Genomic DNA, 19,484 nt, shown 5'->3' with positions numbered 1-19,484 from the left:
GATGTGGGGATGCGGGGTGGCTTGGGAGGGAGGGATGGGAAGTGGGAGGAAGGAGGAGGGGGTTCTGTGGATGGCATGTGGAGTGAGTGGAAAATTTCTTAATAAAGAAAAATGAAAATGCAATTATTCAAAGCATCAGTAGTGACTACTCAAGAATTTTGTAGACAATAAACAACCAATATATAACAAAGTACTTAAATATATCTCCTTTGCCTTTTCCCTTAAATATACTTTATCTAGTATATTAAAAATATTAATTTTTCAATTTATAATATTAAAAAGTATTAATAAAACTTTGTATCTTTACCCTGTCTCATAGGTCTATACTTTAATTTCACATCACCTTTATTAGTATAATTCAGATGCCATAAAATTACTCTTTTTAAAGTGTACAAGTCAATTTTTTTGTGTGTGTTTTCAAAAAGTTCAGCTTGGTAGTAGTAGCTCATGCCTGTAATCCTAGCACTTGAGAGGTCTCTCTCACTATATATATATATATATATATATATATATATATATATATATATATATATATATATATATATAGAGAGAGAGAGAGAGAGAGAGAGAGAGAGAGAGAGAGAGAGAGCGCTTTATATAACCACCATCACAGCCTAATTCTAGAATTCTGGACTTTTCATACACACAGCAATAAAGCATAAACATATGGATTTCTGTTTTAGCTTCTCTAGGTTTTGTTTGTTTGGTTTTCTTTGGTTCACTGATGTGATAGCAAGATTAATCACACTTTTTACATCTGTTCTTCAGCTGATATTTAGATTGTGGCTACTCTGTAGCTATTATAAATTATGATGATGTAAATATTGATGTGAATTTTGTAAAGGCATGTTTTCCACTGGTTGCATCCATACAAGTAGAATTGTTAGATCAAATGGAAACCTAACATTTACCTTTTGAAGAACTGTCAAACTTTTTTTTTAATGGCTGCATCACTTTACATTCCCACCAGCAATATATGAGTTTCAGTTTCTCTACATCTTCAATAATACTTATTACTGTCTCCTTGTTTGGATTATAGTTATCCTACAAGTAGCAATGCATCATTTTGATGTGAGCTTCTCTAACAGCTGATATTGAGCATCTTTTCAGTCACATAAGCACCATTGTTTACCCTTTTTAGAGAAACCTCATCTAGGAGTTTTTGTTTGCTTTTAACTAGCTATCCAATAGTCTGATGAAAACTACAATGATATTTTAATATCTTAGAATGAAACTGCTTTAAAATGAAATTAGTAGATACTTAATATAAAGTATACAAAACATTAAAAAATTCAGGAGAATGGAAGTGGCATCGGTTATATAATTAAAGAGCTCTATGCTAGAAGGAATCTCAGAGGTATTCTTTAGCAGCAGTGCTCATATCTTGCAAAGTTTTAGAGAAAGGGGCAAGAGCACTCTTGGCACAATTAGCTAGACACCTAACAAAATCATGAAATTAGAAACATTTTCTTTCCACATTACTAGCTTTTGACTCCTATGTATGAGGGAAACATTTGATGTCAGTTGTACATATTTGGTATGCTTAGTGCCAAATGTCATCCTTAAATGGGCATTAGTTTGAAACACTTACCTTTAATTACAAAGTGAAAATTGTGCCTGTATCTCCCATTGAAGGCAAGGAGAAATATCTTTTCTCAGGACAAGAGGGATATGACCTAAAGAATGTGCTATGTATAGGTCACTGCATTATCCTCTTGAACAAGCCTTTTCTCCTGGGTGGAATAAACTGGACTCTTTACTACTTTGTCTGCTGCAAGTCTATTTCTAAAGATTACCACAGATTGAGGAGTATTTCTTTTACATCATTCTTTGATTCTTTCAAGTTGAGTCTTGATAACAATTTCTGCCAAGCCTGTTCCCTTCGCCAGGTATCTACCCATCTCTATTCTTAGATTCCAAATTGTATCTAACCTTATTCTTTGTCCTGCACATCAAGATGCTAACTATTGGATTTTCTAGGCTATCTATCATTAAATTATTTCTATTCTGATTTCAAACTGACTTAAAGGTGTAGTTCGTACTTGTAATGCTGTACCACAAAATTCCTTCCTGATATCTTTCTGTTTAGCACGTTATTATTATCTCTGGTAATAATGTATTTATATATGCTTATATTATATATTCATGCACACAGGAACAAATATACTCTTTATCAAAAGAGGTATCATTACAGGGTAATTCTATTACAGATTTAACGCTGGATGGATGGCTAATGAAAAGGAAGAGAAAAGATTGATACAAACTCTGTAAGTACCAAGAGAAACAGCGGTAACTGTCTTCCTGGAATATAAGAGCAATGTGGATATAAATTTGAAATAGTTTTTCATTTTAGATACATTAAACTGAACTTCATTATTTTACTCCTAACAGAGACTCTTATGTTGGCCACTGTGTCACAGTAAAGTAAACAGTTTGTCAGACTGGTAGTCTAAACTGACAATGGCAAACACATATATAAGCAATTCATGTGTTGTAGAGCAATTTACATGTGAGCAACAGCAGGCCACAGAGGAAGTGCTGCTGATTAGTTTTGTATGTCAGACTTGAATGTACAAAAGAAAGCACCAAAGTTTGTAGGTGGATCGGTGCAAATAAGTCCCTCATATCTTACCAATCATGAAGGCAAACAATTTTCAATTCCAGGGTACATAGTAGAAGCATCTGGGAATCTTTTAAAAACAAACAAACAAACCCAACAACAACAACAACAAAACACTGATGATTAGGTTTATCTTTAACTATCAGTGTATTTTATGAAAGGTAAATTTTATGGCTAGTTTGAATTGAAAACCACTGATTTGGATAATGTACACTTTCTAGTCTTTCTTAAGTGTGCATAAAACTGTTTAATTTGGAAAAGTACATATATAGACGATATAGAAGACATTATGTACAACAGAAACCAATACCAGCTGATCCTGATAGCATGAGACTTAAGAAAGGGGATACTGTCTTTTTTGGTGTTTAAAAAGCTTTTAAAAATATTTATTTATTTTATGTGTATGAGTGTTTTACCTGCATATGTTGTTTGTGCAACATATATGTGCATAGGCCAGAAGAGGGCATCAAATCCCCTGAAACTGGAGTTATAGATGGTTGGCTGTGAACCCCAATGTGGATGCTGGGAACTGAGCCTAGGTTCTCTGGAAGAGTAGCAGTGGTCAAATGCTGGGCCATCTCTCCAGCCCCAATATCTTTTTATACAGGATTTTAATATAGCCTTCACTTTATTTTCCAGAGGGGTTTTTTTTTGTTTTTGTTTTTGTTTTTTTGTTTTTTTTTTAAACCATACAAAGGTTTTAAAAATCACTTGACAATCTCTTATATTTACCTATTTGTTTGACTGGGACTGGTCAAGTGTCATAGTAACGAGGATAAGGAAGGTTATACAGGAATATTCAGCTACTGCCTTAGTTCAAGTATGCTTTTTTGGGTGTCTTGGCATATTTTTTAGTGTCTGGATTCTTTCAGAGCTAAGCTCAAAGCTAATACAAATGGTGCAGCTGCAACTGCATTGTGTTATAGACAAGGCCAACTCAGATCATTGTGCTATGGAAATGAGAACACTAAGCTGAACACCTGGCCCGGAAAACAAGCAGCTCTCTCTAGTCAATGCCAAATGGATGGTATCATCTAAGTAGAAGTCATACAAAAACCCTAAAAATCAATAGTCAATTTATAAATAGGGTATAAAGAAGCCTGTTCCAAAGCCATAGTTTCTACTATGTACAAAACAATTGTATACAACTTTAAGATATGTTTGTTTTCCTTTTTGAATTAAATTTAAGTAGAGATAACTTATTTTAGTCAGTTTTTCCTCATTTCTGTCATAAAATCACTTAAATGTCATTTGAGCAATGCATAAAATATACAAAAAATATTTTATATAGAGAAAAGCACAAATATACGAGGGCAAAAATATACCCTAGCAAAAACAAACAAAAAAAAATGATCTTTTTTAAGAAGCAAAAGCTATTCAAATGATTATAATTTTTTCAAGAATCTAAGACAAAACTCACAACTACCAAAAACAGCTACTGCCTTAGTTCAACTATGCTTTTTGGGTGTCTTGGCATATTTTTTTGTGTAAGCTAGTACATAAGCTTATCTAAGGGCTCAAAAGAAATATTTCAAGAAACAAATTACTAAATAAAAATTCTAGCTAGTTTCAATTTCCAAATTAAAACATATACAGAATATACTCTAGACATAAATCCCAACTATAAATTAAAAGTTCTCTTAAAAAAACTATTTTGCACAGGCACATTCATTTTAAATAATCTCTTATGAAATTTACTATATAGAAAAAGTTTATTATTTCAATTTACTAGAGATATCAGTTACACCAAGAGACTAAGTGAGGGGCAAACTTATTCTGTTTGGATCTTGTATATTGATGTGTATCTTATTCACTCAACAACTACTGATCAGACGTTTGCTATGTGTAAGGTACTCTATGGAGCAATTGGGGCGGTTACAGAGATATCAGGATATTCATTGTTAATGAGAAACAGAGGTGACAAACTAAAAGAGGAAAATAAGGAGTGAAGATGATCAAAATACATTATATACATGATGATTCTGCTGAACAATAAATAAAAATGTGTTATTTATCTAGCATGAAACAGACCTTTCTGGAGAGTAAGTTTTATAAAGATCACCTATTTTCAAGATGTATTCTAAAATGATATATAATATATCCAGTTATACTTTAAAAAATAAGAACAAATATAATTTTTTGTAGTGATTAGGGATGACAGTCATCAGTGCCAACTTCTGTCTACTCTATACTCTGAAATATGATGACATGCTCCAAGACTACTAGACCATGTTAGCTATTTGTCCTTTACTTTTAGGGAGAGGTGGTAACAAAAAAAACTGAGTTCTGTTCTGATGGTTCATTTTAGAAAAATGTCTAGCTGAGGGCTGCTGAGTGGTAAATTCTCCTAGAAATACATGGCTTTGTGACTGTAAGAAGCCTTTTTCCTTCCCTCATTATTTCCATGATTACCAAATGCGTACATGGTTTGTAAGTATTATTTGGTCTTAAGTACTTCTCTTTCATTGCTTTGAAACTTCTACATACAAATGGTTAGTTTTTATTAGGATAAGTCTTTTTTGTTTGTTTGTTGTTTGTTTTTCGAGACAGGGTTTCTCTGCAGCTTTGAAGCCTGTCCTGAAACTTGCTTTGTAGACCAGGCTGGCCTCGAACTCACAAGAGATCAGTGGCTCTGCCTCCTGAGTGCTGGGATTAAAGGTGTGAGCCACCACTGCCTGGCTAATTCTTAAATTACTTGCCAATTTATTATTCGAATAAGCAAAAATTGCAGTTCTTAATTAATTAAAATTTTACAAAGCCTGAACACAAACCTCACACACAATTTAGGACAGTCTTCATTGTTAACATAATTCGGAGAGCTATTCTCACCTGTGTACTTCAAAAAAATGTAAGGAAGCACCATTTGGTTCCAGCTAGACAGTGTGCTCATCCAGTCAAGTGTATCAATGAACTCTGTACACGGGTAGTTTTAAGTATTATTAATTGATATATAATATACTCAGTTACATCTTGAAAAAAATAGCAAAACAAAAGAAAATCTCATTGTTTTTCTTAATAATTCAGGATCACTGTTATCGCAGGAACAGCTGCACAATACATTGAAGTACAATGATGTCCTTCTGCATTACTGTCTTAGTTAGGGTATCTATTGCTATGATATAACATCACGACCAAAAGCAACTTGGAGAGGGAAGGGTTTACTATATCATAGTCCATCATGGAGCAAAATAAGGACAGGAGTCTGGAGGCAGGAGCTGCTGCAGAGGTCATGGAAGTGTACTGCTTACTGGCTTACTCAGTCTGTTTTCTTATACAATCCAGGACTACTAGGCCAGGCATGACACCACCCATAAAGGGTTGGGCCCCAAACATCAATCACTAATCAAGACAATACTCCACCAACTTGCCTAAAGGCCAATCTTATGGAAGCATTTTCTAAATTAAGATTCCCTCTTCCCAGATATATTTAGTTGACAAAAAACAAACAAACCCAGCACAACTACTAATACATGTTAAGCTATATTGGTTTCTGCTTTGTTTGGAAAAAAGAAAAGGTGAAAGAAACATGCTTTTTTCATTCATAAAAATTAAAACATATACAGCTGTGTCTATAGAATTAAGAAATTTAGTAAGACATTACATCTGATGCTCTTAAGTAGCTGCCACATCATGATTACAAATATTAATGTAGCACTTACTTGCCAGTCTATAGATGTCTGTAAAACTCTGAAGGTTCTTACAGAAACAGAATATCCACAAACTTTACCCACTCTTAATGTGAAAGAGGTAAGTATATTGTTCTTCACAATTCACAGAAATAAACAGGTTCTACTTAAAAGTTATCTCAACTTAAAGTATTGGAATAAGAACATATTACTTTAGCTACATTAAGAGGGAAAAAGTTTGTTTTCTTCCCCAAAAGAAAAGTTTATTTCTATGTTATACTGATCATTGTACTTAGAATAATGACCAAGCTCTTGAAGCAATTCCCTTTAAATATGTCCTTTTTAACATACAAATTTACATATGTTTACAAAATAGGTTCATTTTTTTTTACCCAATACTCGAAGAGAAGAGATGGCTTAATATCTGAGTTACTTGAGGCTGGCAAAATTGTTCAGTGGTTATTGCAAGCCCGATGACCTGAGTTCAATTCCTAAAATCCATATAGAAAAGAGAACAGATTCCACAAAGTTGTCCTCTGACCTCTATCCATATGTGCACTATAGTGAATACATGCATGCATGCGCACACACACAAATAATAAAACATTATAAAATAAAGTATAAAAATAGGAGTTTTGCAATGAGGAAGAAATGCTACACCTAATCGCCAGCTCTACTGCTCCACTATGGTCTTCCCATTTCAGTGTGCTTTTGGCAAACATCTGAACTTATTATAATATTAATATAATTTTAGCTAATAACTAGGTTAATGGATACCTGAAAAGATTTGCGCTCTGTAATTCAGAAAAAATCAGATTTAAGGTACTTAGTTATATTTGTAAAATAGCCCATGAGCAAGAATAGTATTCCTTACAATCTAATAGCCCTTAGACTGGACACAGAATCGACAGAAATGTATCCTTCTGGCCTTATCCTCAGTATTGTAATGAAATTCTTGAGGAACAAAATGTTTGGATTACTTTAACTCTGAGGAGAAAATATATTCATATTTTTAGTGGTAAGTAACACTTACTGGTACTTTGAAAGGGGAGGTATTTGCAGTGTCCATGGAGTTGGGTTTCTCTGATGTGCTGGTCCCTGAGATGCTCCGTCTGCGGGGGGACCTTTCTGCTGGCACCTCTGGAAAAGTGGAGGAAGTGGAAACATCATGAAGAACCCAAAATTTCAGATTTTTTCCTAAACTATAAAATTGTTTTTTTCATACACATAAAAAAGCTGTTTTCTTAAAAAGTCTATTACATTTTCATCTCAACATGCTTTAGGTATCTTTGTGATGTTTAACCTATGGAGACAAAGAAACTTGATCAGGGTTGATCTATTCTAAGAGACAACTTGTATTTTCATCTGTGCATATATAAGAAGTAATTCTTCTAAGTTATAATATGTTTAAGGTTTTCAGGTTCACTTAATAATTTTATCTTGTACTATATGGCTCTGCTTCTCTATCAGCCATTTAGAAGTGAATCAGAAATTTCTCATATTTTTGTAAACCAGAAATATTAGTGTTGAGCATGATTTGACACTGCTTACAAAAAGGTTAAAGTTCAGTTCTATACAGATGGTTCACCAGACTGTAGCAAAAGCTATGAGAAGACTGAAAGGTGCTGCAGGATAACAGAATATACATGCCTATGCAGATATAAAAATAGAGCCGCTTCTCCTTGTTCTGATTATATGACCTTACTTACATCTTACTCTGAAATCACAGATCTGTTCAAATGACCTAACAAGATTAAGATTCTGCAAATGATGTGATCTCTAATTTAATAGCCATAAACCACATTAACACTACATTTTAAAGGTTTTTTTCCACAGTGAAACATACATATACACATATACACATGCACACCGATACTTATACATATTATACCTTTATCACAACTGCTTCCCATCTCCACTTCAACTGACAGACAGATAAGAATCCAGCTTCTCAGATAACATTAGATAATCTCAACATGGACAAGAAAAAAAACACATCCTAAAAAAAGTATTCTGTGTTATCGTCCAGATCTTAAAAAATAAAGAGTAAACTGTCACTCCGGAGACTGACATTTTGATTCCTGCTGTTCTGCCTTCAAAAGATAGATGCAGTTTAAACTTCCATTTCTGGCCTCCTGGCCCCTGGGATCCGTGCTACTTCCACTTAAGAGAAAGCATTTTTTTTTTCTCGTGCTCCCTCCCTGCCTTCCTCTTCCCCCTCCCTCTCCACAGCTTGCAGAGAGCGAGCGAGTGAGCGAGCGAGAAACACAGGACTGCAGCTAGTCATTCGATCAATCGTCTGACTGCACACCCTCATTAGTTACTTTTAGGCTATTAACAAGCATCCACTGCCTCCCCTTACTTACAGAAAATTTCTCTGTATTACACTAATCTGCAGCAGAAAAAAATTACTGACATTTAAATTCGGCTAGTGTTAAAAGGACACCATCTTACACAGACCCAGTAATGCACACAAATCAATGCTGCCTAAGAAAAGGCAACTGGAAGTGCTTACCCTATCACTGTTTGCATGCTGGATACAGGTCTTCTTTCATCTCTTTGTGGCATCTTGACCATTAAGATATTAGCCAAATTATAATATTCCTAATGACTGAGAAGATGATACCGCAGCTTATATGCCTGCAGTAGAAGACAGTTCCATGATATTGCCGTATTTTTAAATTATGACCAGTAACTGTGTCTCAGTTTCTCTCTACCCATCAGTGAATAAATGAGTCTTAATGTACAAAGCCATTTTCAGAATTAGGTACACGTGACTTCTAACATACATCTCTGAAAGATGGCAGTATAATTAACTTAGATTCATGGGAATGACACAAAGGAAGTTAAGCAAATCAGCTTGCTGGAATACACCTTCAGACTTGGAGACATGACTTTAAGAGTAATGTATCCAAGTCAGGTGATTCTAAAGTTGGGAGACAAGACAGGTGGGCGTGGAGCTAGTAAGGCAAGAGAACATCTCATATTTTCTCTGATAATCATCTATAAAGTTGTATTATCTGAAACTTCATATTAAGATACAGATATTTTAATATCTGAATAAATGACAGAGAAATCAAACTGGGAGAAAAATAAGTTTAATTAGCTAGGATATAATGACAGAATGAAATAGTTTACTCAATATGTAATGTTCTGGTTCATGAAAAAATTGAAACCCATTTCCTCACTTTCTTCCAAACATCTAATTTTAGTTTCAGGCTTATGAACTCATTAAGCAAATATATTTCAATGCTTTAACTGTTTGAAATTGTACTGGCTAAAATGAGTAAACTACATTCCAAAACCCCTAACTATGGTTACTTACTATACTTTTTATCTCCATATGGTAAAAACAAACAGCACTTATAGTTTACAGGTTGTTAGCTCCAGAGAGAATAAATTATTTTTTAAGGTAAAATAACTCAACCAGTGAAAGGAGTGAGTACTTTATACTGCTAATTTCTCAACCCTCTACAACATATTTTATCTCTTGATATAGAATAGACCCTTGATGACCACATGTTTTATTTCTCTCAAGGGTTGCTCCCCTAAAGATCAATGTTAACTTAGAAAGAAGATAGTAGTCTTAACGGGAGACTGACTAGCAGCTTGCTGGATTAGTAAATCACAAGAAACCCCTAGTGGTTCCTGCTGTGTGTGTGTGTGTGTGTGTGTGTGTGTGTGTGTGTGTGTGTGTGTGTGTGTGTCTGAGTGTATGTGAGCATGCACCTGGGCAATGCAGATGATAGAGGCCAGGTTTGTGAAGTTCAGAGGAAGGCAAAGACTCAGGGCAGTTTGGGTGATATTTTGTACTAACAATTTGAGGTTTCTGGTCAGCTGGGATTGAAAAATTGGCTGTGACGATCAAGAAACCTGTGCCACTAAAGTGAAACCGTTGCTTTACTAGGGCAACTGATGCTAGTTAGCTGTGGCTGAAAAACACTGAGGTGCAATCTTCTAGGAAGTATTTTTTCAGGGTCAGCACCCAGAGCTGTGGTTCAAGGGAAGCCAAAGCTGAACTTGGCTGAACTTGACAATGTGTAAGAGTCCTTCACATGTTTTAGTGGCATGAAAGCTGCAAGATGGAAAGTATCATGGGGAACATTTGGGGGCTGGCGCTGTAAGAGGCCAGCAGAGGACACCGGTGAAGGTGCAGTCAGCTGCAATTGAGACCAAAACAAATTGAGATGCCAGGACTGTGGGATGATCTCTAAGGACAACAGCAAGAATGGAGTGGAGTTTGTCTGCACCTACAAGACAAGCTATGTGTGATGTGGATGGTAATGCTGAAGAGGAGCTACCCAAGCCCTTGGGAGCCCAGAAGATCTTGTGTGTGTGTGTGTGTGTGTGTGTGTGTGTGTGTGTGTGTGTTCATTCCAGATGTTAGACAATGAACTATCTATACTGCTGGATGGTATTTGCCTTGATCTGATTTTAACTGTGTTCTGGTTCTTTTCTCTTGGAATAAGAAGTATAAAACTTTTTATTGTACAAGAGTCCACAATGAAGAGACTTTGGACTCTTAAGAGATACTGGATTTTTAAAGAGCCTGCCTGAGCTTTTATCTTAAATTTCCAATACAAAATTTATCTCTCATTTTTAGTGATAACAAACAGGCATTTTGATAATGACAAAAAATGAGATGATATTGCAATATCAAGCCATCATTTATTATGCTTTATTTCAGAGAAATGTTTTTAATGAATTACATCTTCAATCCTGACAATAATCCTTTGGAGCTAGAATTATCCTCCCAATTTTACAGACATGGAAACAAGATGTTCTAGTACTCTGCCCATGTCTGCCCAGCAGGCAAGAGGCAAAATGAGGATTAGAACCCACGCAGTCTGCATTTAGAGCCTGTGCTTTTAACCACCAGGCATGCTATCTTGTTCTGTGTGTTTTACATAATAGGTTATAATGGAGGGGGAAACCATAACTACAGAGACTTTAGTTTTCTTATTTGTTCCTAAAAATAACAGTATGTTCACAGTTCTTTGTATTTTAAAGAAAACTAAGGCACACATACTAAGGGTTTACTCCAAATATGGCCTATCAAAGAAGATTCAACCCTGGAATGCTGATGCTGATAAGAATCTCCAAGTCCAAAATACATAGAGCTGAGACACTGAGTCAAAGGGGAATCATATAACTTAATAACAAAGTGTAACGGTGAGAATAGTGAGGATAAAAATCCAACAAACAGAAGCTAAGCACTAGAGAATACCTACAGCTGATTTCTTACACTAAAAAACAGGGGTTGGGGGGAAAGCCTTCTAGAAAATAATATGCCCCTCAACACTTTTTGTTTTTGTTTTTGTTTTTTTTTTGTTTTTTGAGACAGGGCTTCTCTGTGTAGTTCTGGTGCCTGTCCTGGATCTTGCTTTGTAGACCAGGCTGGCCTCAAACTCACAGAGATCTACCTTGCTCTGCCTCCTGAGTGCTGGGATTAAAGGCTTGTGCCACCACCACCTGGCGCCCTTCAACATTCTTAAAGTAATCTTAAATATATGAAACAACTATTTCCACAAATTCTAGGAGACAAACTAAATTAATCAATGTCTTAGGCTTTGCAAAGAATAAGCTCTAAATAACTAACAGTGTTGTTCAGCTCAAAATGAAGAGTTTGAGCATTTCAATCTAATTATTTATAAGATTTTCTAATCTCACAGTTTTGGTGAGCTGTATTTGTTGTCATCCCTGAGAGACGTTATCTTTTCAGATTTCTATGGACAAGCATTATGATTTTTTCTGTCCTACCCCCTCTAAGCTGTTGCTTCTTCACTTTTTTTCTTACAGAGAAAGGATCTTGCTATATAACACAAGCTCTCCTCAAACTCTGATTCTGTGTCAGCCTCTCAGTGCTGGGGTTACAGTTGTGTGACACTGCACCTGTCCTGCCTTAGGCTTTCCTGAAACTGATTCAATAATATGTTTTCTTTACTAAGAAGCTATACAGTAAAGCACATCACCTTATTTACAGATATGCTCTAAGGTATTTACACTGTGTCTATAACTGACTCAGTAATGTAACTGGAGGTATATGCTTAAATTTATTGAAGCAATAATTTCAGTATTCAGTAATAATTTTAAAAATAGATTTAGACTGTGATTATACCAAGACATTTTAAGAACAGTTTAGTTTCCCCATCACACACAACTGTCATTAATAGAATCAGTGTACCGAAAAGAGAAAAGCCTAGCTATTAGGGAGGCTGAAGCAGGAAGATCACTTCAGCCTAGTTTGAGGTCAGCCTAGGTAATATAAAGAGATCCTCCTCCCACAAAAAAGGAGAAAAGGGATCAGGGAAGAGAAATGGTGGAGAAGGGAAAAAAGGAGAGGAGAGAGAATATGAATACAAATGTACAGACCTTTAAGTGGAACTATTAAACAATCATTTCTTGAGAAGGAAATGTGCATATAGCATGGTATAAAACCAAAGCGATGATGCCAAGCATCAGTAGTTAGTGAAGGTAACAGAAATGGGGAAGCCATGCTGTTGGTTTACCCCACTTTGGTGTTCAGTCAGTATCAACTCTATCTTTGAGATGCCTATCAGCTTCATTTAGCCAACCATTAACATCTTAGTCTAGGGCTTTTTATTCTATGCACATTGTGACAGGGATCTCCTAGCTAATTTCACTCACTCAGTTTCTGTCTACTTAATATTATCCTGTGAACAATTATAAGATTAATCTCTTCCCAAATATTGCTTTTTTTATGAAATTACTTTTCTACTGATCTTTACACAATCAGGCATGTAAGGGAAAAAAATCAAACTGGTCTTCTTTACACATTCTTTCTCTTTGTTAACCATTTGCCTGAGTCTGACAATCTGTGGAGATTGGTCACACTCCTCCTCTGGTGCCTGTCCTTAGAAGTGTTTCACCCACTTACCAAATTGTAGGTAACCTTCAACTACTTCTATAAAGCCAGACCAACATACTTCATATCCATCTCTGTAAATTCATACTGCTAGAGTATATGTTCTCTAGTTTTCTCCCACTGAATTAAATATTATTACTGATTATACCAGTGTTCTGCAGCCAAGGTCTCACACTTCCAGATTTCAATAATGGTCTGCCCTACACTTCAAACAAAATGAGTAGTCATCTCAATTTTAAGTACTTCTTACAATGTTTTCATAAACGTTTTCCACCTATAATTGCTTTGATTAAAATAGAATAAAAGGTGATAAATAAGTAACATTTAACTAAACAACTAAAAATAGTTAAGTATACTGAGTCTGGATACCCCTTAATCTCTTTAATAGACACATATGTTTAAAATTAAGATTTCATTCAGTTGAATCATACAGGACTGCCATCTTACTATATGGATAACTGGTAAATAATCATCATTCCACATGGAATTAACTTCATACTTAATACATTTTTACTGTACTCATTCCAAAATGAAATTGATCCTACCATTTGGACAAGTTTAACAATCAGCCTTCATGTTCATTAACTTGAATGATCAGCTATAATTGAGACTTTGATGAATAAGTGTCATGGAAGGTTAGGTATAAAAGATTAGGTATATTTGAGGGCTTTGCTGTCTATACACTGTTCATTTAAAAATTCATAAAACCCCAAATTTTATTAAGTAAACTTAAATATAAATTAATCATGTTTAAATTTGATATTTTTCTTACTGAAGTTTCATTTTCTTTAGATATTGGCCCTTGTTTTAAATTTTATTTTCTAATTGCTTATTCCATTAAGTACTTCTTTGAAAGAAGATCCTTTGTCCCCTCTACGCCTTCCTCAAATTCCCTAAACAAAAGAAGTAAGATTAAAAAAAAATCCAAGGGAACCAACAACTTGTCAGGTGCAATATGATTAAATTGCTGTGTTTAGGTTTTTAGCAGTTCACAGGTGTTGTGGGTTGTTTATATTTTGTCTACATTTTCAAATATATTTGTAAAGATTTTTATGATAGCCTTCAGTTTCAAAAATATTTTGTTTCTGCTGGGTGGTAGTGGCACACACCTTTAATCCTAGTACTTGGGAAGCTGAGGGAGGTGGATCTCTGTGAGTTCAAGGCCTGTTATACAAAGAAACCCTGTCTTGAAACACGCCCCCCTCCAAATGTTTTTCATTTTGTGTGTGTGTGTGTGTGTGTGTGTGTGTGTGTGTGTGTGTGTGTGTCTATGTATGTCAGGTATGTGTACCTGAGTGTAGGTGCTCATGGAAGACAGGGATGTCAGACCCCCTGGAGCTGCAATTATAGGTGACTGTGAGCCACAAGATGCAGGTGCTGGACTCAGGTATTCTGCAAGAGCTAAATGTAACTCATAGAACTTTAACAATAGCTCACAATTATTTTTGTTCTTAACCACTGAGCCGTATTTCTAGCTCAGCGTCTCCAACTTTTAAATTTTTAATTTTCTATAATTACTTCATTCTACAGTTTTTTTGTGTTTTGTTTTTTGAGACAGGGTTTCTGAGTAGTTTTGGTGCCTGTCCTGGATCTTGCTCTATAGACCAGGCTGGCCTCGAACTTGGAGATCTGCCTGGCTCTGTCTCCCAAGTGCTGGGATTAAAGGCGTGCACCACCACTGCCTGGCTCCCTCTACAGTTTTAACAGTTTGTTTGTACTTTCTATTTTGATCAGTTCTTGTCATTTGACTCTATTTTCTTTAGATCTTTAGGGCAAACATTTCTTGGCTTTATTAATTCCCTTATTTATGCTTTCTAGTTCATTAATATCAGTCTCATCTTTATTATACATATTTTTAAAACTTTCTTTGGGGTTACTTACCCTTTCTCTAAATCAGTGAATTAAATACTTAGCTCATTATTTTTTAATCCTTTTTTTCAATATAATAGGCTGTATCTAACTGGCTATTTTTTCAATATAATAGGCTGTATCCAACTGGCTACTTTAGTCAATATATCCAACTGGCTACAATAGGCTAAACTTACAACTTCAGCAAAATCCCACAGGTTTTGTTTTATTTGGGTTGGTTGTTTGATTATTATTATTATTATTATTATTATTATTATTTTATCATCATCATCATCATCATCATCATTATTTTGAGAAAGTCTCAAATTTTGGGACAGCCTGGCTTCAAATTTGTCATCTTCCTCCTCAACCTTCAGAACTGAGATTATAGGAGAAATAAGAGGGGGAAACCAGAGCATCTATCTGACAAGAGCAATCTCAACCATTTTAGACACCATGGACCCTGTCTTCAGTGCTGTTCTGAGACAGTGCTGTCCTTCGGGGCTCTACTAACAAATGACCCCTATCTTGTGGGAAGCAGAGAATATTAGATATTATAAAAATATACACAGGCACATGCACATAACTAACTGCAAACACCACTGAGTGTGATAAGTGCCCCAGACTCTTCATTGCTCTCATTTTCTGTTGTTGAATCTCTGCATGCATTGTTGGTGTCTGGTTTCTCCCACCATAAGACTAACCCCCTGCCTCAATTACACCCTCAATCATAAGTCCACAAAAGATGCTACTCTCCTCCATTGGAAACCTAGTGTCTGCACTCCTTTCTACCCAAAACTCTGTACAAGCCCCCATTTAAAAAAGGGTGAGTTTCCTTTCTTTTTAATAAAAAATATTATTTTTATTTAATGTGTACAGTTGTTTTGCCTACTTGTATGTATGTACGCTATATGCATGCAGTGCCTACAGAGTACAGAAGGGCACACCAGAACCCCTTTGAACTAGAAGTTATAGATGGTTGTAAGCTGCCACGTGGGTGCTGGTAACCAAAACTTGGGTCCTCTAAAAGAACAGCAAGTGTTCTTAACCACTGAGTCATCTCTCCAGCCTGTGTGTTTCCTTTCTATCACAGACATCTTTAGGAAAGAAACTTAACTTACAGCTTTCACTGTGTTACTACCAACTGCCTATTGCAGTATTAGGAGATATGATCTGTCTTAACTTTAAGTTGTCAAATCCAGTGGTCTTCCCTGATGTTTCTCTGGCATATTCAATCACTGTCACTACTAGCCACACTGCTGACCTTTCCTCCACTGCTGGTGGGAAGGCAAGCTTGTACAGCCACTTTGGAAATCAATATGGCACTTCCTTAGAAAATTGGGAATCCATCTCCCCCAAGACCCAGCTATAGCACTCTTGGGTATATACCCAAGGAATGCTCAATCATACCACAAGGGCATTTTCTCAGCTATGTTCCTTTTAGCATTGTTTGTAATAGCCAGAACCTGGAAACAACCTAGATGCCCTTCAACTGAAGAATGGGTAAAGAAAATATGGTACATATACACAATGGAGTACTACTCAGCAGAGAAAAACAATGACATCATGAGGTTTGCAGGCAAATGGATGGATCTAGAAAAAAAATCATCCTGAGTGAGGTAACCCAGACTCAGAAGGACAAACATGGTATGTACTCACTCATAGGAGAATATTAGATGTAAAACAAAGATGACTAGACTGCTACACAACTCCAGGGAGGTTACCTAGAAAACGGGACCCCAGGAAAGACCCAGGGATCATCCAATGACAGAGAAATGGATGAGATCTACATGAACAACCTGGATGACAGTGGGAGTAATGAAGGGCAAGGTTCGAGGGAAAGAGAGTTTAGGGGAGCAGGAGATCCCAGCTGGATCAAGAACAGAAAGGGAGAACGAGGAATAACAGACCATGATAAATGAAGACCACATGAGAACAGGAATAGGCAGAGTGCTGGAGAGTTCCCCAGAAATCCACAATGATACATCCACTGTAGACTACTGGCAATGGTCGAGAGAAAGCCTGATCTGACCTAGTCCGGTGATCAGATGGCCAAACACCCTAACTGTTGTGCTGGAACTCTCATCCAATAACTGATGGAAGTGGATGCAGAGATCCTTGGCCAGGCCCCCGGTGGAGCTCCAGGAGTCCAATTGTCGAGAAAGAGGAGGGACTGTAAGGGTGTGAACTGTTGAGACCAAGATTGGAAAAGCAAAGGGGCAAATAGCCAAACTAATGGAAACACATGAATTTTGAAGCTGTGGAGCCCCCAATTGGATCAGGCCCTCTGGATAAGTGAGATAACTGAATAGCTTGAACTGTTTGGGAGGCATCCAGGATGTGGGACCCAGACCTTTCCTTAGTGCATAAGCTGGCTGTTTGGAACCTTGGGCTTACACAGGGACACTTTGCTCAGCCTGGAAGGAGGGGATTGGACCTGCCTGTACTGAATCAACCAGATTGAATTGAATCCCCAGGGGATTCTTTGCCTTGGAGGAGATGGAAATGGAGGAAAGGGGCTGGGGGGAAGGTAGGGGCAGGGGTGGAAGGGGGAGGACAGGGGAACTCATGGCTGATGTGTAAAATCAAAACACAAATATAATAAATAGAAAAAGGAGAAAAAAAATCTTATATGCATATTTCTCTTACAAACAAATAAACCAAACAGTGCCAAGGGAAAAACAAAACAAAACAAAAAAACCAAATAGATTTATTAGACTTATTCATTTTATTTTACGTTTGTTTTACCTGCATGTATGTCTGTGTATCATGTGTGTACCTGGTGCCTATGGTGGTCAGACAAGGGCATCAGACCCCCTGGGATTGGAGTTATAGATGGTTGTGAACCACCATATCAGTGCTGGAAATGGAACCCAAGTCCTTTGCAAGAACAAGTGCTCTTAAGTGCTGAGTCTTTTCAGCCTCTTACAATCTACTTTTAATGATAAATAATCAATGTAATTATTACATAATTATAGTAGAGAGGGCTGAGAACAGAAACTCTTATTTGATACCTGGTTACTGTAAAAGTCTTCAAACTGGCCTAACTGCTTTTAGTCTTTTCCTTTATAATACTAGTTTTAGACTTATGTCTTCTTAAAAGTTTATTTTGAACTGGGCATGGTAGTACACACATTCAATTTTATCATTTGAGAGGGAATGGAAGGAAGACCAAGAATTTAGAGCCACCATAAAGTACATGAGAGCCTCTCTGAACAAACATGTTTTGAATGTACATTTTCTTGCTCATATATTTTTAATTCTTTCCAATAGCTTTCAGGATAAAGCTGTCACTCATTGGTTCATCAGCCTATCATGCAAAGTTTTACAGTAAGCCCTAAGTATTCTTCATTATCTTTCATTACTTCTCTATACAAACCCCATTCCTTTCAAGTCAGTTTATTCACTGGACTTGAAAATAATTTAATATTTTGTACGACACAGCTTTATACAAGGAAAACTCACTGTTTTAATAAATACCTATTTGATCCTTTTGAGATTCATATTAAATCCTCTCAGTTCAGCATTCATAATAAGAAATGAGTTTTCCTCTCTTCAAATGCCCTAAGTAATTTTTCACTTGACTAAATAATTCCACAATTAGGTACTGCTTTTTTTTTTTTTTTTTGCCATAGTTGTCTTGATTTATCATTGAATTGTTCTCATTTAACTTGTTTGAAGTTCATATTTTCTCCCTAGCCATAATCTATGCTTCTCCAGCAGTTTTATCCTGTACTTCTTTGTGTTTAAATGCAGCACCTAACAGTGTCTTAAACACTATTTTCTTGGGCTCTGCTGACAGGAGAAGCAGAGCATATACACTGGTAGGACATGGGAAGACATGGAGAGTCAATGGGTTTCGTAGCCAGACAGATTCTGAAGTCCCACTGAAATGCACAGGGGGATGTCAGGGGGAAATGCTGAAGTTTCGCAGTAGGGATCTTACTTTGTCTGACAGGTGATATGAAAACCATGGACATTTTGAGTAAAAATAATGAACAGGTATAATTTATGAAGTTTCATCGATTCAGTAGCATGTGAAATTAACAAGCATACCCAAACATTACTGTCTAGAAGTGATGTACTAGAGTTTAACCAGCACAAAGAACTTCTCTTGAATCTTTTTGAGACAGAAATTTGATTTGAAATCCCCAGGGTCAAGAAATCATAGTTTGACAGGCTTTCTGAGACAAAAATCTTCATTTCTTTCATCCTATATTACCATAAAGCAGATTGGATTATTTATTTATTTTTCTTGGCATCCTCACTGGGCATAGTACATTTTCATGAATGGCAACTATGTTAGGAAATGACAAGGTTTTGTTTAAACCTCAACTCACTACAAGCTAACCCTGAGAATCTTATCTTCCCAATTCTTCTGAAGTGTTCAGTAAATTCTTTATTACTCACAGGTGGAGATGCTTCCCATCTACAGTCAGGAAAGAGCTCTAATCCTCAAGATTTGTTAACTGCATGTGGTGCCTCACACCAATAATCCTGCATT

At 36.2% G+C, this 19,484-nt stretch overlaps 1 protein-coding gene across 9 annotated transcripts in view; it reads right to left on the bottom strand.

Annotated features, from left to right (window-relative positions):
* Rasal2 (RAS protein activator like 2) overlaps positions 1-19,484 on the bottom strand; it is a 300,247-nt gene that overhangs the window by 95,156 nt on the left and 185,607 nt on the right. For 8 of the 9 annotated variants that reach the window (XM_036202086.1, XM_036202087.1, XM_036202088.1 and 5 more), the window contains one exon: positions 7,280-7,386. In XM_036202086.1, coding sequence (XP_036057979.1) covers positions 7,280-7,386 — 107 coding nt within the window. Of the gene's footprint in view, positions 1-7,279; positions 7,387-8,137; positions 8,406-19,484 lie in introns of those variants that run through there. The other variant, XM_036202092.1, reaches the window with a different exon arrangement.

This window comes from Onychomys torridus, chromosome 11 (genome assembly GCF_903995425.1).
Source record: "Onychomys torridus chromosome 11, mOncTor1.1, whole genome shotgun sequence".
Lineage (NCBI taxonomy): Eukaryota > Metazoa > Chordata > Mammalia > Rodentia > Cricetidae > Onychomys > Onychomys torridus.
This window is presented reverse-complemented; position numbering and strand designations above follow the sequence as displayed.